This window comes from Amyelois transitella, chromosome 4 (genome assembly GCF_032362555.1).
Source record: "Amyelois transitella isolate CPQ chromosome 4, ilAmyTran1.1, whole genome shotgun sequence".
In the NCBI taxonomy this organism is placed as follows: Eukaryota; Metazoa; Arthropoda; class Insecta; order Lepidoptera; family Pyralidae; genus Amyelois; species Amyelois transitella.
This window is the reverse complement of record NC_083507.1, coordinates 7375919-7396077: the sequence shown is the minus strand read 5'-3', so window position 1 is coordinate 7396077 and position 20159 is coordinate 7375919. Positions and strand designations below refer to the sequence as shown.

The 20159-nt window shown below is 38.0% G+C and overlaps 1 protein-coding gene across 1 annotated transcript; it reads left to right on the top strand.

Moving 5' to 3' along the window:
- Nucleotides 1–1593: 1593 nt before the first annotated feature.
- On the top strand, nucleotides 1594–19762 carry LOC106136988 (putative ATP-dependent RNA helicase Pl10). Its single transcript, XM_013337709.2, has 14 exons — nucleotides 1594–1829; nucleotides 2952–3048; nucleotides 3805–3984; nucleotides 4477–4718; nucleotides 5533–5676; nucleotides 6151–6362; nucleotides 6795–6920; nucleotides 7738–7904; nucleotides 8108–8295; nucleotides 8689–8815; nucleotides 9287–9439; nucleotides 16934–17129; nucleotides 17554–17726; nucleotides 18193–19762. The coding sequence occupies exons 1-14, from the start codon at nucleotides 1785–1787 to the stop codon at nucleotides 18294–18296; spliced, it is 2154 nt and encodes a 717-aa protein (XP_013193163.1). The 5' UTR covers nucleotides 1594–1784; the 3' UTR covers nucleotides 18297–19762.
- Nucleotides 19763–20159: the final 397 nt, after the last annotated feature.

Here is a 20159-nt window from a genome sequence, read left to right as displayed (position 1 = left end):
AGATTGTAGCCAAGATAGTTATTATTTCCGATGTAGAAACAAATCACAGACGTATTAAAATTCATAGTTACAACTATGATCGTAAATAAACAATTTTAACTCACTCATCCATCGATAAAATATTATCGAATAAACGAACAAGTCAACATCTCTAGTCCGCCATGTTGATATCCCGGTTTGTTTTTTTAGGTAAGCAGGAATAGTGCATGAATAGGGCACTTCCATAAGATAGTTCTTCAGAGAATCAAACAGATGAATGATGTCAATCATTGACACAGATTTTATTTTTTAATGAGAGATGTGCCTGATTAATGATTTGCAATTTGTACTAAGCCTCAGAAAAAATATTACAATAGATATAGTGGTGATTATGATCACTACATAAAGATTTTTCTTTCTTTCTTTCTTTACATTCATTTCTTTCTATTTACTCAATACTACATACATACATACATACATACATACATAAAATCACGCCTCTTTCCCGGAGGGGTAGGCAGAGACTACCTCTTTCCACTTGCCACGATCTCTGCATACTTCTTTCGCTTCGTCCACATTCATAACTCTCTTCATACAAGCTCGGCGGTTTCGGGTACTTTTGACCTGACCCTTTACCAGGACGTCCTTAATTTGATCAAGATACGTCAATACTAAAAGGAGAAAAATATGATGGGTCCATATTAGGTTAGGAGATTATAGATTTCTACTCACTAACTTCCTTGCCTTAGGTACTACGTCCAGCTAAGACTTAACTTTGGCACGCCAACCTCGCCCACAACAGATGTTTATGGTGTTTTATTTTCTATTATCACTTTATAAGGAAAGTACATATAAATATTTATATCACTCCAAGGTAGGCAGAAATTACATCTTTCCACTCGCCACAATCATTCACATTCATTACTCTTTTCTTGTAAGCTCGTCAGTTTCATGTACTTTTGACTTTTCACCAGGAGTTCCCCAATTTAATTGTGGCCGCTATAAATATTAAGGCTATCTTAGTCTTAAAGCGAATAGTGTAATAAGTGCAAAAAAATCATTAACACATACATACATTCACATAATCACGTCTTTAAATGATAGAATTGAGATTCAAATATAGACGAGCCCATCGCTTAAATAAGAATCCTACGTTCATTGGCATATCCCTTGAAAGAGATGAGTGGCTCTATTCTAACGTGCCAACTGCCAAGAACCACGCATAGAAATTTACAAATGAGGGGTGAACAGTTTTCTAAATACAGGTTACTTTTGAATATTGACTCAATTTAAGTTTCTTAAGTCGGATGGTTATAGTCAAACACTATTATTATTAGTTAATCTCTTTGCAACCAGTTCTACGGGTGCTACGACAATTTTTTATGGCTTCCAAAGTATATGGGCCATACATACCTAGAAACATAGACAGATTACGTGCGACTGAGCAAGCGCCTGTTTTTCAGACTAGTGTAATAACGTGCGGTCTAGTTAGAACCTCAGATAGTTTTATTATCGCGTGCTGAACAACGAATGGTGTAATAGGGCCTTAAGCAACGTAGTTTGCACTTGGTGGCTGTGGAGCCGAAATGCATTCATCCATTCAGGAAATAAACCATAGACAAATGAAGAAATAAAAAAAAATTGTGAGAACAAAAACTACGAATGAAAAGTGATTTCGGTGAGAAAAATTGAAGCCTTTTCATGTGATTTTGTGAATTTGTGTTTGTGCAAAATTCATTGTAGACTGTGTTTGTATAGTATTTTTGGAGAAAAGTTCCCAAAAAAACGTACCGCTTGGTAGTAATATGAGTAATGTTACCAACCAAAATGGAACAGGTCTAGAGCAGCAGGTCGGTACCTCATGTACATGCACTTTTTATTGATTTTTAATGCAATGAATAGATAAATACCTTTCTGCACTATTAAATTATAAAAGTCGTTATGAGATTAGAAGTGGTCTAATTAATTCAGAAGGTCATGATATTGTCTAATAACTACGAAGAATAGCTTTACGTGTCTTGGACCACATAACCAACATGGCGACTTTGTTCTTCCACTCCACTTTTATGTTATCGAATTGATGGCATGGCTTCATAAATGATTTTTTCAGTAAAAGCCACGTTAGCTAAACAAAACTTGCCACAGTAGTTTTCCGAATCCTTAGTGGTGAGGTCATTGTCACGCTTCAAATGCGTGTCATGGCGGGAGGAAACTCCTATTTCACAATCTTTAGGGTAATAACGTATTAAATTAAAAAGCAAACCCATAAAACTATCGGTCAGTATGTTTTTTTAGCAATCTATGATTCCATATATTTCTGTACCTTTCTATCTTCAAACTATTTACGTACATATTTGGTCATGGTTCCATGGTCATAGGCTATATTATAGCTGTTTATTTCGATGCACTGCGATATAAAGTGATGATGTTAAATTAAAACTCCGCATTTATTTAATTACTTAAAAACATGTATTTAATAAAAACTTCTTGATTAGATTCTTTGGTTTTCATTATTTGAACAATAAAGAACATAAATACCATTACAAATGGGCAATCTTTATTTCATTTTGAGGAATGGAATTTATCTGATCTGAGATGTAATGGAATGGTTTTGAAATGACCAATCACTTTAAATTGCATGAAACAGACTTGCTGATGTATTAAAAATTGCATTTTCAGTTGAAGATTTCAAAAAAGCATTTAGGGTTTACTTTAGTTAGCATGACAGTGATACATAAGATTTGTTGAAGTTTTAACACTATTTAATAAAATAGATGATATTTATTATAGGTCATATTGCTAGACATTTGCAAGCAACCATATTTTTACTAATTCTTAGTTTTATTTTTGTACCAAATTTCATTAAAATTGGTACAATATTTTTTTTTAGTAAATGCATTACAAGTAGAAATATAAAACTAAACAATTTAAGTAAAAAAAGTGTTATTCAACGCAAAAATGTTTTCTTGTAGTTTGCTGGTCTGGACTTGCAGCCCCAGGCTCCTAAGAGTGCTGGCCGCTACATTCCCCCGCATCAGCGTAGGCAGTTGCAGGCCAACAACTCCCAAGGTAATTGAAACATATAGTAAAAGGCAAAATAATTGATATATGGGATCTATATAAGACCAGCAGAAGTCTAACATGTTATTTTAGTCTGTCTGTCTGTCTGCATGTTTGTACCCATATCATCCAAAAACAATTGCTCCAATTTTTATGTGGTGTTCTCAGATGTGTTAAGCTTGGCCCAATGTAAAAACTGGTAACTAGACAAACATATCTTCCCCCACCCCTCATAAGTTGCAATACAGGGGGTCAGTATTTTCAGTAAACTATTACAGCCAATGAAGTTAGCAATGGCTAGTAAAAACGCAAATATTGTTCTGTCTATGCAATATTGAAAACCATTAAGATAGCTTTGTGCCATATTTTTGAGAAAAGTAAAAAAAGGTAAGAAACATATTGCTCAGAAAACGGGTACTTTTTATAAGCTTTTATTTAGTTTCACCTGTCCTGATGTTTGTCAGAATGTATTGTCAATTTGTAATTTCTCTGCTTATATCAATAGGTTCTTTTTTCATACACACATACATTTTTTTTGTGAAACAGCAAGTCATAAAATACTACTATTGTCTAGACCACTAATGGCAACAAGACTAACATGCTTTCTATTCTCATCTTTGGTAAAAATCTACAAAATCTGTACTGTCTCTAACAATATATTATATACTAGAGGGGCATTCATGGAATACAAAAATGATAAGGTTACAAAATGCCAAGAATCAGCTTAGCCAAAAAATGGTTTTTTAAAGTATCATTATTTCACAGGAGAGGAGTCTAAGCGTTCAAGCTTAGACGCTCGTCCTAACGATACACGGGACAACCGTTCAACATTCGGAAGCAACTCTAGAGGGCTCGACCGTGGTGGTCGGCGCGACGATCGCGACCGGGACCGCGACCGTGACAACGATCGCGGCTACGATTCGCGATACCCGCGCAGAGACCGCGGTATGTACCATTGCTGGACATTTTCATTATAAGGTCTTGTGAAGGAACAACTCGAGAAGGAGGTGGTAGGTTTTGTCGCTGGACCGACGCGACGATCGCGCTCACGAAACCTAGCCATCTTCGGCTTTGGTTTATATGAAGCGATTTATGTTTGTCTGACAATCACTGTAACATTTTTAAATCCTCATCATCGTCTTGGCATTAACCCGGTTGCATCAAGTAAAAAAATAGTTTTATATGTTCAGAAGAGGTTTACTTTATGCAATTTTTATGATTAACAAAAAATTCATGACTTCTTGATAATCAAGACATTTATTTTTTTATTATTTTATGTTTATATTCTTTTTTCTGGAAGCAGAAAATTGAGGCTTTATCTCAGGGTTGGATGTAAAATTATTGTTTACTTATTTATATGTGTAAATATTTCTTTGATATGTCAAATAAAGAAGCACATATCTACCACTCATATAAATGTTGAAATCAAATTCGAAGGTCGTGATGCTGGGTACCAAAATGGAGATTCAGACCGCTGGGCCGAGCCCGGATGGACAGACCGTAAGGGGTCTTCGGGCGGCCGAGAGAGGGAGCGCGAGCCCCCGCGACGTGAAGAAGACGCACTGGAGCCCCCGCCGCCGCGCAACGACCGCTGGAAGGAGCCGGAGCCACGCGCCGAGGAGCGCAACTCTCGGTGGGCATCGGACGATGTTCGCCGCACCAGCTCTCGCCGCGACGAGGTCAGTTATTGCGAAATAGCATAAGATGACAGGGAGATTATACTATCTTGGGTTAAAATCACCATTTCATGATCATGACCAAAGCGAAGATCACCGGTTATATCTTCACCTCTCTGAAGGAGAACTCTGGGTACATCTGTGACCAAGTCAGGTTCTTACAAGAAACAACTTCCGAGACAGACTTTGCAGGGATAGGTAACTGAGCTTTAAACACATCATTGCTTGGATGTATATGTATCCTCATTTTTATTGTTCACTGTGACAGCATTGGCAAATCGGAAACAACATTAGAACAGCTAACCATAGCTCCTACTGTGATGAGGTCAGTGACTGCGAAACAGATAACGTGGTGATACTGGGCGATGTGTGTATCTATCAAATTAACACGAACGTGAACTGTGAGGGTTACAAAGTTATTTTAATTGCAATTCAATATCGAAAATAGATATAGATACGGTTTCATGTTTTGCTTTGAGAATGATGTATCTCACTCTTTGTACTTATGTCTGTTGTAATAATAAAAATAATAAGCTCTATATTTACAAAGGAATTAAGTAATAACATAACAAGATAGAGTGTATCTAAATAAGCTCAGGTCAATATGGGTGTCTATTCCGAATCATTGTCTACTTATTACCATTGTAATAATAATGTACCTTTATTTTCGATAAAAAATACAAACTTGAACACAATATCAAACTAATTTTAAATTTTTTTTTTTTTTCGTGTGTGCCTATTTGCAAAGGCTTCCTCAGTATCCTCGAAATTACAACCACTACAAGTAAATAGTATTAAAATCATATTTATGTTTCAGAACGACTGGACAATCCCGCTATCTCGTGACGAGCGGCAGGAGTTGGAGCTGTTTGGCACTGGCAATACGGGAATTAACTTCTCCAAATATGAGGATATACCGGTTGAGGCCAGCGGAGACCGTGTGCCAGACTTCATTACAACCGTGAGTGGCCCCATCATTACAACTTAATAAATCTTAAATTGTCTCTTTTATTCTCATGGCTTTAGTCCCAGTTACATCCTCACCATTCTGGAGAGGATCCCATGGTGCTCCTTTGACCATAATCCTGGATTGGGTAAGTCAAGGTTTCCCAGTAAATCTGGTAAGAGTAGTCCTTAGATAACAGTATCTTAATGGGAGCATGATAGCATAGCTTTAAACAGTAAAAGTGGTTTTTAATATATTAAAGAAACAGACTTTTATAAAAAATTCACTATATATTATTTATTATATACCTTCTCTGACCAATCTGTAACAATACCATACCATAATTGGTACCTTAAGTTGTCATTGTTGTTAACTCCATGCTGTATTGTTGTCTATTGATATTTAGAAATTACTATGTCTTATGCTTGGCATAGTGGTTAGTCTCATACATTTAAGTAAATCTGTAACGGCCAACATCATTTGTTGCAGTTCGAGGATGTTAACTTGACGGAAATAATGCGTTCGAACATAGCTCTCGCGCGTTATGACAAGCCGACTCCAGTGCAGAAGTACGCGATTCCGATAGTGCTCGGCCACCGCGACGTGATGGCCTGCGCGCAAACCGGCTCCGGGAAGACGGCCGCCTTCCTCGTGCCCATACTCAACCAGATCTACGAGGCGGGGCCTGTGAAACATGTGGGGTGAGTGTTCGATGAGCTTAATTTCATGAAGTTAATTTTGTAACATACAAGGAGCTCCTTTGCCTTTAATTAAGTGTCTAGATAGAGATAACTATAAGTATGAATTTGGTCAATGATTGATATAATCTCAGAAAATTTCTTCATCTAATAGAGTCATATAACTTTTTAAAATGTAATTATCTTAAATGGTCCACCATGGTGGTGGTTAGTGTAAGTAGAAACTAACAATGAGTAAGAATTACAAACATTGTTACGCTTCGTTGAAGGAGGAGTATGCAGACTTCATCTTTCAAATCGTCACGTCCCTGCATACTTCTTTTGCGTCATCTATATTTTCTTTTTCTTTTCGTGCAAGCTCGGTTCAGGACATGTCGTAGTGCACATTTAGGCATCATACTGACAAAATATCTAAAGAACATGTTTTTTTCACAGACCGTATCAGAGGCGTAAGCAATACCCGCTGGGTTTAGTGCTGGCGCCGACGCGCGAGCTGGCCACTCAGATTTACGACGAGGCGCGCAAGTTCGCCTACCGCTCGCGAGTGCGCCCCTGTGTCGTGTGAGTATGATCCGTTGGTGGCAAAACTGTTATATTCTCTTTCCAAACTTTAATCATCCACTGAAATGCAAAGCGTCATAAGTGACATATGATATGTATGTTATTAAGGGAAGTAGTAAGACAATATCCATAGAAATTGAACTGAAATTTGAGGCGAATTTTAACGTCGTCACATCACATCTATACATAATAATAAAACAGTAGAAATATTTTGTCTGCACATTTAGTATTTTTGACTGAAATGGATAGAGGGACACTTAAAATGAATAATAGAAAGATTTTATTTTTTATTTCTTGTCTGTCTGTCTGTATATATGATCACGATTATCTCCCAAAGTACTGGACCGATTTACTTCAAACTTTCACCAATTGCTTTGTTTTAACTCAGAAAAACATTTAAAGATTGTTTCAACAAAATTGGTTCACTAAAAAAAATTTCCACATTTGAATGAACTCAAGGCATGAAACTCATGCAAACAAGTTACGAAATTTAAAATTCAAAGTCATTTATCATTGTACGATAGCATTATACCTACAACATATAAATATAAGTGAAACTCAGTTTGATAATATCCTGGTTTTGCCGCACATACATGATTGTTGTAGATTCAACTCGAAATGTACGCGGACGTAGTCGCGGACAACAGCTAGTTACTAATAAACAAAGTGTTCTTGGAAATAATTCTCTTTAAAATGTTGCGTATTAAAAAAGAACCAGAATTTTTTCGTAACTTGTTCTCCTTTTCCTTGAAAGATGGATACAGAAAAGTTTCAAGGTGTTTGAAGCTTGCCTAATGTGAGTGTCGCCATTGTCCAGGTACGGCGGGTCCCCGATACACGAGCAGATCCGCGAACTGGAGCGCGGCTGCCACCTGCTAGTGGCGACTCCCGGCCGCCTGGTGGACATGCTGGCGCGCGGCCGCGTGGCGCTGGACCACTGCCGCCACCTGGTGCTCGACGAGGCCGACAGGATGCTGGACATGGGTGAGTAGTGAGAGCTGCGACTCCCGGCCGCCTGGTGGGCTTGAAGCTTTTTCTAAAAACTATAGAGCGCTCGGAAAAAGAAAAGACGACAACACGGCCGTTTCACAAATCCACCAATACTGTCCGGCAGAGCAATAATTATATACATAATTACATGTTAGGCATTTAATATTTTTCTCATGGAATCATTTCGTCTATCGCAGGTTTCGAGCCTCAGATCCGCAAGATAGTGGAGAGCCACACGATGCCGAAGACCGGGGACCGGCAGACACTCATGTTCTCCGCGACGTTCCCCAAACAGATACAAGTGCTTGCACAGGACTTCTTGCACAACTACGTTTTCCTCGCCGTGGGACGCGTTGGATCCACGTCTGAGAATATTACTCAGAAGGTAAAGAAGAAAACCTAAATTCCTGCAAATTCCTGCAATTCCTTTGAAGTAAACCTAAATTCCTGCACAGAATATGATTGTTACAAGGAGTGACTAAATAGAAAAAGCATTAATAGTGTATCAAAATTTCTACTGGATCTTTTTCACATTTTAAATGTTAAAAACTCAGCTAAGCCATTTAATCTTACAGCATATAAAGTATCACAAACATGCTGTTTTAAGTGGATCAAAAACTTGGCAATAGGAACTTTAGTTGCTCCTTGTAATGACTTGAATTTTTATATCTTGAATTTCGGTTAAAGTCACACCTGATTTCTTCCTCGGGGAGGTCTATCAAAACAACATCCTGATATGTTTTCTATAATATTGCTAATTAAATATTATGTTTAACAGGTAGTGTGGGTGGAAGAGAGTGACAAGCGTTCCTTCCTGCTTGACTTGCTGAACGCGTCGAACTTGATGCAAACTGCGCGTCCTGAGGAGGACCAACTCATTCTTGTGTTCGTAGAAACTAAAAAAGGTGACTTTTTGTTAAAACTGGCTGCCAATAGTTTTGTGCAGTTCGGTAAAAAAAACCTAAACTGTCAAATACATGCATGAATTTAAATGTTTATATGGAGAGAGAAATGGCGGAAGATAGGCCTTGATTAGAGAGGAAGAAATAATTAGAATAATTCCCATTTACATTTTGTTCATAAGTTTACTCATTTGCTTTTATTTATTTCTTACATTCCTCTAGATACTTAATTTCATTACTTTCGGTGCGGGGAAAGTACCGTGGGGTTCCTCTCCAACCCCAGGAGTATTATGATCTGCATACCATCTTCTTTTGACTACAGTTTGTCATTGAAAAAAAAGTGTTATATTTTGTTTCAATGCCATAGGCGCTATATATATTTAAGTAACAAGACACCAACTCACTCAGATAAACATCCAAGACCCAGGCCAATTAGAAAAAGTTGTAAAATGCTTTTTACATGTATGTGTTCAGGTGCGGACCAACTGGAGGAGTACCTGGACATGCAGGGCTACCCGGTGACGTCCATACACGGCGACCGCACGCAGCGCGAGCGCGAGGAGGCGCTGCGCCGCTTCCGCTCCGGCACCACGCCCATCCTCGTCGCCACCGCCGTGGCCGCCAGAGGTATACAGCACGCACTCGCACCGACCGCGCTAACGCGACGATTGCACGCATATGTACACCGCTTAACTTACATTACATTTCCAAGTTTCGAATTTCTTCCATATAAAAGCTTATTACTACCGTAGGCGTTTAATTAACGTGTACTCATCGAAAACACGGCGTTAGAGCGGATTAACATAAAGCAGACACTCGAGTATACCAATATAGGCACCGGTGTATATTAATATACTCGAGTGTCCGCTTTATGTATACGTTTATCGAACGCTTCGCTTGTTTAGATTCTTACTACACTCTTAGATATTATTTTTTAATATACTTTTTACCATGTAATAACTACTGTTAAGAATAAGCATTTCTTTCATATTTCGTTATCACACTCAATATCATCGATTTGTAGATTATTTCTGCTTGCAAAGTTGTTACCTTACCTGTTAACATTATACGCAATATAGAAAGTACTTAATTATTTGTTCTTAAACACTTTTCTTTTTCATAGATATTTATCGTTCTTGCATCCATTCATCCATGTGAAATATAAATTTGGTGTGCAATATATTTCCAGGGTTTGTGTGAGCGCAGCGATGTATGCTCGGTGGAACCTCTCAGGAGTTTGTTGGGTGTCACACAATAATTTCGTAATGTAGATTTACCAAAAAAAACATGTTATGTAAAATTGCTCATTTGAAACGAACTAAATTTTTAAGTACAATTTAAATAAAATGTCTTTTTTGCCTGTAATAGGGAACCGGACAACGTTTCAGATTGTGTTTAAAAATAATCTTTATTTATTTATATATCCATAAAAAATAATATTTTAATTAAATAAATCTAAAAACGTCAAAAACGTAGTTAATTTAAATTTGCCGCGAAAACAGCACTTTACGTCAATTCGGATCGCGTGACGTCATATGTTTGGAAAACAAACTACAAGCCCTATTACAAGTGATCAGTGCTTGGATAATTTAAGTATTTTCTCGCAGATCTAGAAACATGCAAAACCCATAAATATCTAACCTTGAAAATCATAGAAAATACATGTGTGAAAATAACTTGGTAAACAATGCAACTATAGTAGAACCGCCTAAATGAGTCCTCGCCCGCGGAGTACAGGGGCGCGGGGGTATGACGACGAAGGGGACCGAGAGAGGTGCGGGCGGCGGGCGCATTCTTGTAAAAACTCAGTTCGCTCGCTACGCGGTTAGCGATCACACGTGTTGACAGTTGCGGACGCCTTGTGAAAATTATACATGAGATTACATTCTCAAGATGAGTCGAAATATTTTCGGACATAGAATTAATAGTCAGTGCAAACAAATGGCGTTTAACGTATATGAATATTTTAGAAAAAAGAAACTCGACCCAAATTCTGATGAATATAAACAAGATATACCTTTAAATAAAACTGTAGCAGAAGTTACTGGACTATCAGAAAAGACTGTATCTAGAATTGTACAACAAGGGAAAGCATTAAATGACAACGAGAGATTTAAATCACCGAGAAAACCAAAACAGGTTCGTAGAAAAAGAGTGGAAATAGACGATTTCACAAAAGGAGTGGTAAGAAGAAAAGTCACTCAGTTTTACACAATTTTCAAAAAAATACCTACTCTGAAAACTTTGAACGCTGTACTTAGAGAAGAGAATATATTACACTGCGGCAGGGAATATTTAAGGCTATTATTACATGATCTAGGTTTTAAATTTAAGAAATGCGGATCTAAAAGGAAACTCCTTATCGAACAGCCAAATATCACATCGTGGAGGTGGAAATACCTAAATACTATTAAAAAATATCGTAGAGAAGGAAGACATATTTTATACCTTGACGAAACTTATGTAAACGCGTCTCATAACGTTTCAAAATGTTGGCAATCAAAGGATGAACTTGGCGTTCTATCTCATATTGGTAAAGGGGACCGTTTGATCATCGTACATTGTGGAGGTCAAATTGGATTTGTAGACGGAGCCCTTGTGATATTCAAATCCAAATGTAAAACAGGTGATTATCACGATTCTATGAATTTCGCAAATTTCAGTAAATGGATAAATGAAAAGCTCATGCCTAATATACCGCAAAATTCTGTCATAGTAATGGACAACGCAGCTTATCATTCGGTTCGAGAAGAGAAAAAGCCAACTATGGCTTCTACCAAGCCAACTATGCAAGAATGGCTACGACGACATAACGTGCCTTTTGATGAAAAACTTAGAAAGGATGACTTATATAAATTAATTAAAAGTAATTTCACAGAAGATATTTACAAAATTGACGAGGTATTGAAAAGAAACGGACACGAAGTATTGCGTTTGCCTCCATATCACCCAGACCTGAACCCAATTGAGTTGGTCTGGGGTGATATCAAAGGACAATTAGCACAAAAAAGTATCGACTCTAATTTGGACCAGAAAAAAGAAATATTAGAGAGATTATTTGCTGAATATCCCAAAGAGAAATGGGAGAATTGTGTTAAACACGTGATTAAAATCGAAGACGAATATTGCAAACATGATGGAGTCCTAGATGAAGTTGTTGATTTTATTATTAATGTGCAAGACGATTCTGATGATTCTGATGATGGCTGTTGTGAAAGTGAAGAATCAAGTTCCAGTGATAGTGATATTATGGACATAAGTGATTGATTTATAATTTTGATAAATTTTGCATAAATAAATATTACATACATAACTTTATTACCTTTTTTTTACCTACATATCATACCTATATATCATAAAATCACATTTTTATCGAATTGTTTTGTATGAAAAATAAAAATTTGAAAATAACAATAATCGAAAAATGCTTATGCTATTTAATTCATGTACGTGGTCTCGTTGATACCATGGAGTTATGGGATAACAAAAGGAACACGTTGTATAGTTTACAGTTGTTTCATTCAAATTTTGTATAGCCATTATTATTTTTTTAATAAAAATCTTCACCTGTTTGCCGCTAACCACTATGACGTCACATATCTCAAGAAATGTCCAGTAACATTTCGCCCCTTGTATTACACGCTACGCTCGACCGCCGCCCGCACCTCTTTCGTTCCCCTTCGTCGTCATACCCCCGCGCCCCTGTACTCCGCGGGCGAGGACTCATTTAGGCGGTTCTACTATAGTTTTAGGTTATGTTTTCTTTTGTTATTTCTTCAATCATTTCTGTTGTTAAGATAAACAAAAAGAGGTTGAAATATCTACACAAATGTTTCCACATTTCTAAATTCAGCAGAACAAAAGTTGGAATAAGTGGAAAAGAAACTGCCGACCATGAAAATATCAACTTTTGGGAGATTTCTATTGTCGGCTTGTAACCAGGATAAAAGCTTGATAGGCGGCTTCAAGTACTAGCGACAACTTCTGTTATGACTATAGTCCTTCAATTCGTAACTAATTACAATTAAATATTTTTAGAAAAATGCAAATATTTCGTAGAATAACTCGAAATAACATACAAAGCAGTGTTGTTTACTTATCACTCATTACGTATGACGTCACCCACTGTGATTGGTGTTTGGGTTCTTACGCTGCACAGATAAAAAATATTGGATTTATGCAACTTTATTTATTGATTTAAAATTATAAATCATTGTTATTTCTTAAAGATCTATATTGATGTTCTTGTACAAGGTGTAACGGAAAGGGGGTTATCATAAAAAGTGGGTGGATACTATACCTTAAATAGATTCTTCCTACTGCTACTGCTGGTCCTTATCACCATGTTCATAAATGCATGTCAATAAAATTTCGCAATAAAATGTATTTATTTAAATGTAAACAAACGTGGCAAATCACTATCAGGTCAACATCCCCAATTCAAAACAACACACACACTAAGACACTATCGATGTACACTAAAACACTAACTCCTCACTCGTCATTTTCTCCTGGTACCGTCGGCGACCTAAGTCGTAGGTAGCCGCTTTGTCGGCGCCGTCAAAGAGATCGCGGCAAGGCGGCGAACGTTTGACGAAGATTCTAAAACAAACAAATAAGACTCGTTTACTTAATCAATAAGAATCATTTTGCTTTGACAGAGGTACGTCGTTTAAGACATTCAATCGATTTGAAAATACTCGCATGAAATGCAAAAGAAATAATAATTACCTACATACATAAAACCACGACTTTTTCCCGGAGGGATAGACAGAGACTACATCTTTCCACGATCTCTGCATACTTCCTTCGCTTCATCCACATTCATAACTCTTCATGCAAGCTAATAAATAATTACCTACATTACAAAATAAATTGGTAACTAAGTCAAAGAAAGATTGAAAACCTACATACCTTTCAAAGAAAGGGTTCAAAACGTCGACCTCCTTGGATGCACAAGTCAGCTCTCCGGTAAATGGAAACCCAGACATTGCGAAGCATTCCTGGCGTTACAGTATCGCATGCGGTTTGATGCGGGCAACCATTTCTTCGCTCGAAGGGGAATCCGACGCATACACTTTATTTTTAATGTATCCCCAGAAAAAAAGTCAAGTGGTGTGAGTTCTGGAGACCGCGGAGGCAATGCGATACGTCCTCCTCGTCCAATCCATTCCGGGAACCGGGCATTGAGGTGGCTGCGCTCATCACGAGCGAAGTGAGCTGGAGCGCCACCATGTTGGAATATTAGGTTGTTTTCCATCACGATATCCACGTAACTTCTCACTGGCATTACTGTTCCTCATTTAAGTAATTTTCTAGGAAATTTAGGCTGTTAGGCAAAAAATATGGTTCAACGACAACATCTCCGACTATTCCAGCATCCAGCCAACACATTTATCCGCCACTGGTACTGGAAAGATGACTCCGTAAAAACATGTGGATTGGTAGCTAGGTATGCGACCAATAATGTTCATTGTAGTCGTAATAATATTCTGAATTACTCAAAGAAATCACGAAAGAGAACACGTGTACGAAAAAGTCAAAACACAAACACAAACAATGTTGTCATCAGTGCTGCCAGACCAAAAATCCGATTGAGCGCTGTAAGATGTAAAAAAGCGCTCGATTTCTTGGAAATTGTGCTTTAAAAAAGCGCTAGATATCGCGCTAAAAGAACAATTTTTCTTGAATGAAATAAAGCAAACAAACAAAAAAACACTCTATTAGGCTTTAAAATAACTGATGCTGATAGAGCCATAGAGTTTTTTAATATGTCATGATGTAAATTAAAAAATACACCAGATTATCCGCTAGGTGCCATAATTCTGTAAAGCGCACCAAACACATAAAAAAGCGCTAGATCTAGCGCCCAAAGCGTTAAAATGGCAGCACTGGTTGTCACGCAAATGGATAGCGAACGACTGATTGACTTCTCAAATAATTGTACATTTCCGCTTCCCGATTCTGGCATCCTAGTACAGGGGAGACACGGGCAAAGTCGACCACGGTCACGTTAACCGGCTATTTTTGTAAACAAAGGTGAAATAAAATTATTTTAGTACAAATATGTTTTGTCCCTTTGATTCAATATCTTATTAATTTTACCATAATAAACGGGTTAAAAACAGTATTATTTGATTTCAAAATTTTACCATACTTACTACCACTCTTACCAATAGGAAAAAGTGGCATGTACAAAACGTGTTTCCTAGGTTGACTAAATGTTGACAACTTTTTTATGAATGTGGCGATAAAATTAAACAAAGTAAAAGTTTACTAATCACAAACGTAAATAATCAGGTGGGATCATCATTTTACCCTCACTTACCCTAAAGCGGAAGAAAGGATACGTGTACATCACCTGTCTCGCGGCGTAGCGCCATTGGTCGGCGCTTAGTGTACTAGACAGTGAACCCATTGACTGCGCACACACACACTCTCAAATTTGAATATTGACCTTGAATTAGTCGAATTTAAGAACGAGAGACAAGTACTCTATCTAGTCTTGCCTTCTCGTTTTGGTAAATTAGGGGCCCGTTTTCATTTATTTTTAAGTAGATAAATTAAACCTCTTGCGTATCCATGAAATCCTGGTAGCTAAATGATTAATTCCTTTATTTTATTCGGAGATGTTTTTACCCATGATGCAAAAAAGAGCAGTGTTGTTGATGCAGATGACGCAGAGAGACTGCCGTCTGACGTCCGCAAGGATCAGAGACTTAAAAGAAAACATGTTTCCCTTCACGAACATTTCTTTCTTCCCGGACTTTTAACAACCTATGTAAACGTCATTTAAGTACTAGATCATTAGTAATAGTTTTATTAATTTATGACGATATTCGTTAATCGGCTTCTTAAAATATGAAAAAGAATTTCGATCGTAATAGAAAATTTCTTAAAATATCCGGAACCATTTTAATACATTATTAATCGACCTTGCTCTTTGCTCCTTGCAAAGAAAAGTCACGCCTATTTCAGGGTTCATTTGGAAAATTTTAGTTAAAACCAACAACAATAGTTTGCTCGGATTTTGTGATTCAATAATAGTTTGATTATTTCTCTTTTTAATTATTATTTCTTTAAAAAATATTTCTTTCATATTTAAGTTTTTCATAATGTTACAAACACGTTCTCTGGTAACTCTCTTACTACATTGATATTATTCAGTACGCTTAGTTCGTTGTTTTACTTTTACTTTATTACTGTAAAAACGCTAGTCCGGTATTTTAGTTGCTACAATTAATCTGCTAAAATAATTGATGAGAAACTGTTAGTCAGTTTTCTTTTTTGCCATGAGATTGAAGAGTCATATGAAACACTGATATTCAAACAGCCTTCAGTGTAAAGTTGTAATTTTAATGAGATAAAGTAAAAAATCAAGTCTCGCAGGTGGGACTCGTCAGCTAAATAGTAAAAAGTAAAGAAAAAAGCAGGAACACTTAGTTAAGAAAAACAAAAAAAAAAGATATCCGGAACCCTGGCTCTAAAATACTATTTTAAAGTACCAGGAGTACAGACGGGTGGCGTCGACATTAGGCCAGTGGGCCAATGGGTGTGATCGTTAAGATGCTATTGACCTCACAGCTGTTTACTGCTGTAGTGTTGTGCAAGTTTTAATAAAATAACATAAAATAAAATAAAATCGGCTGTAAAAAATAAAAATTTCAAAATAAAAAATTTACTTTTAGGGTTTTGCGTGGCACCAGGCTGTTTGTTACCGGTAACTCGTTTGGTGTACTCAATATGATAACCCCCTTTCCGTTACACATTGTATAACAAACTTTATTTTACAACACAACTTAGATTTTTTTTAGGTTACTGTCCGGTACCCTATTATGACGCATTTTGTTATTTGCGCAAACGGTAGTCAGTTTTTTTTGTGCAATAATTCCTGTTCATTCAATTGCATCTACAACTTGTGTTTTAATGTTTAAATGTCACTTTGATTTGAAAATGACGTGAAAGTAACGTTTTTCGAGCGATGACCATTTTCAGAAATGCCGAACCATTTCAGTTCTCGGAAACAGTCAATCAATGATAATTCGTTTTCTATTTTACATCAACATGCTACATAAAAAAATATAACCAAAGGCACTATAAATTTATATGTATTTGTATCAGGCCTGGACATACCGCACGTGCGTCACGTGATCAACTTCGACCTGCCCTCCGACGTTGAGGAGTACGTGCATCGGATTGGACGTACCGGCCGTATGGGCAATCTTGGGGTCGCCACTTCGTTCTTCAACGACACTAATCGCGGCCTGGCGCGGGACCTCGTGGAATTGCTGGTTGAAGCTAAACAAGATGTTCCCAAGTGAGTATTTATATCGACGACTTTTGGTATTGTTCCTTTGAAGAAGAGAGTGCCAGAAAGTTGTAAGATGGTTTTTCATAGAAGAAGCACATTGTTAGAGATTTGGAAGAAAATGTGATAGGTGGAATTATAGCATAAGCAGCAGCACGCATTTTGGTTTCGTAGGACTAAACGATGAGTACTTGAAAACATTATTTGGCGTACATACATGGCTTCTTATACTTCCTGGCCTAGGTCCCGGTTATATCCTCACCTCTGACCACTAGGCATCGTTTGAGCAGGGTTCTGTATTGGATAAATCAGTTTTTTAAACGAAGCGACTCCCGCAACTTCGCCGGGGAACCTAAGTCATATTAAATCAAAGTAAAAGCTAAACGCCTTATCTGACAGTCTGACTTATACAATAATTTGTATTTATGTACAGTTGGCTGACGAGCACGGCCGCGGACGGTCGTCTCGGCGGCGGCGGTCGCCGCGCCGGCTCGCGCTCCGGCGGCGGCGCGAGGTTCGGAGGAGGAAGCGCCTTCGGAGCCCGCGACTTCCGTACTCAGCCCCGGCAGGCGCCGCGCTCTGCTGGACCTGGCTCTATGGGATCGGGTGTGTATAGCAGTTCATATAGCATAACAAACGAAATGATCCTATGGTTATCGTTGGATATTTGGTCGCGATTGGGCGGCAAGTATGGAAGCGAGGGAATTTCGAGGGAGGGGAAAATTAGATGTTGACATCAACATTCGAAGTCTTATTTCAACATACTGACCAAGGTGATTCTTTTCGCAGTTATGTACATACACGTTTGAATACTAGCCGATGCTCTTATGGCGAGGGAATACATCGTGACACTGCACATTCATGCAACTGAATGTTTAACCATAATCCAATATGTGTAACCCCTGCAATGATTGTGAAAGACAGATGGGAGTAGCTTTGTGTAATAACCTGACTCGCCCAATCCAGGATCCATGGTCAAAGACTAACCCCAGGCTCTACTTCAAGAGTGTTGAGGATGTTACCGGGACTAACGTCACGAGGAAGAGGCAATAAGAATATAATCTCGTTGCAGGCTACAGCAGCTACGGCGGCGGCGGCGGCTCGTACGGCGGCAACTACGGCGGCTCGTACGGCGGCGGCCAGAGCAGCGGCGGCCCCGACTGGTGGGACTCGTAAGCGCGCTCCTCGCACCACTCCTCTCCACCAACCACCGCACGCTAACACCACTGGACGCCGGCCCTGTCACAGCATACCCAAACTGCCAGCAAACCATCCGTACGACCGATTGTTTCAAGCGTATTTTGCTATACTATTCCCGAATAAAGCTATCAAACAACTGCCTGTTAAATATAAGCCGTTTTCATAATTTTGTAACGATCACGATTAGAAGGCAGGACGATCGCTCATATGAGTTGCCCGCAAACAATTGAATGTCTTTGCGTTTTGAGCACTGATCTTTAGTAGCTCCCTGTGAGAATGGGCTAATCTGGTTATAAATTTTATCTTGACGTTAGTGTGTTTGTTTTGTAAATCCTTTATTGTACATAAATGAAATGACACGTACATGACATAGAGGCGTATTTTAAAATGATATATGTGCATATTTATCCTGGAATTTATTTCTTTAGTTAGACGACCCCTGAACTAATTTACTAATATAGTATGTGTTAAATTATTATTTTGCCTAGGACAGTCGAAAGCTTGATTGCGTATATTGCGCGATAAAATGAGGCTAGTGTATCCCTTGATAGCGACCACTGGTCTAAGCCTTAATGAACAGAGAGAAGCTTCAAAAAATTGCTGTGCCCCACCAGCAATTGGCGACGGCGATACTTCCTATCAGGTATAAGTTGTTGCCTCTTTATTTGGCCCATTCAATGAATGGTAGCGATGTTCCGCGCGAACGTTAGTCTTAAGTAGCCATAGCATACGTTAGGTGACTCGTCGAATCGCGGCGCAATCGGCGAAGGGTCCTAGTTTAATTTTTAATTCGCGAACTGATATAATCGGACTGAAATTGCCCCGTGATTATTTAATATGATAATGTTAATTGATGGAGAGCGGTGCGACTGAGAGATGCGTGGAGCGGGCTCGGCGTTGAATCTCACGCGCGCGCCGGTCCCGCAGTTAAGGTTCTTACGTTTGCATAGTTCACCACGGGCATGCTTAACAAATGTCTGTGCATATACGCGAGGCAGCTCGCGACCATTAGTGGAGTTAACGTTAGAGTAAATTATGATTATGACAAAACACCCGTTTCGTTCGCGTCACGAGCAGTGACTCGCACCAGTTTTATCATTTTAGTAACGATTATTTGAGGTAGTCGATTAATATAGTAATATTTTTGATGTTCGATCTGTATCGTGATAACATAAATGAACGATGTATAATGTATTTTCGATTTTCTATTTTCTGGTCTCATTGCTGACTCGCTCCTGACACTGGAATTTTGAAGCATTTATGCACTCAATGATGTAGCTATTGATGAAGTAGATTTAGAAATTGAAAAGTACCGATACAGTATCATAGTAATAAATAATTACTAAATTCTATCTGTAGAAATCCAATATTATAACATCTGTCATCGACGTGGTCTATAATTTGAATGTGAATTACCAATAAAAAAAATTCAAGAAACAAAATCATTTGTTTTATTTACTTGTTCCTGAAATAGTTTACTTCCTGTACATTATGAAAATCAAAATATGAAATCATCAAACATATAACTATAGAGGACTCCGTCAAGCGGATTGAAATCTAGAAATAATCCCATTGCAACGATGGATAACTGTAAATTTATATTGACTTCGTTTGTTGATATATAAATTTGTAAAATAAATCTCTTCAGCCACGTTCGTAACGAAACAGTCAGTTAAGGGTAAGGCCGTAGATTTTGCCACTTAGTAACATAGAGTAACATAGATACTTCTATGTTATGGTAACGTATAAGTAACACGAAAGTAACGAGTAAAGAGTGTAAGGTCGAGTTCAGAAGTACTGCCTCTTTTTTTTATTAATTTTTTTTTTCAAATTTCATAA

Bases quoted from the DNA above. Each gene is read 5' to 3' on its own strand.
- LOC106136988 (XM_013337709.2), top strand. From the start codon at position 1,785: ATGAGTAATGTTACCAACCAAAATGGAACAGGTCTAGAGCAGCAG. The intron at 3,049-3,804 runs GTAATTGAAACA...ATTATTTCACAG, and splicing joins GCAGGCCAACAACTCCCAAG to GAGAGGAGTCTAAGCGTTCA. The intron at 3,985-4,476 runs GTATGTACCATT...TCAAATTCGAAG, and splicing joins ATACCCGCGCAGAGACCGCG to GTCGTGATGCTGGGTACCAA.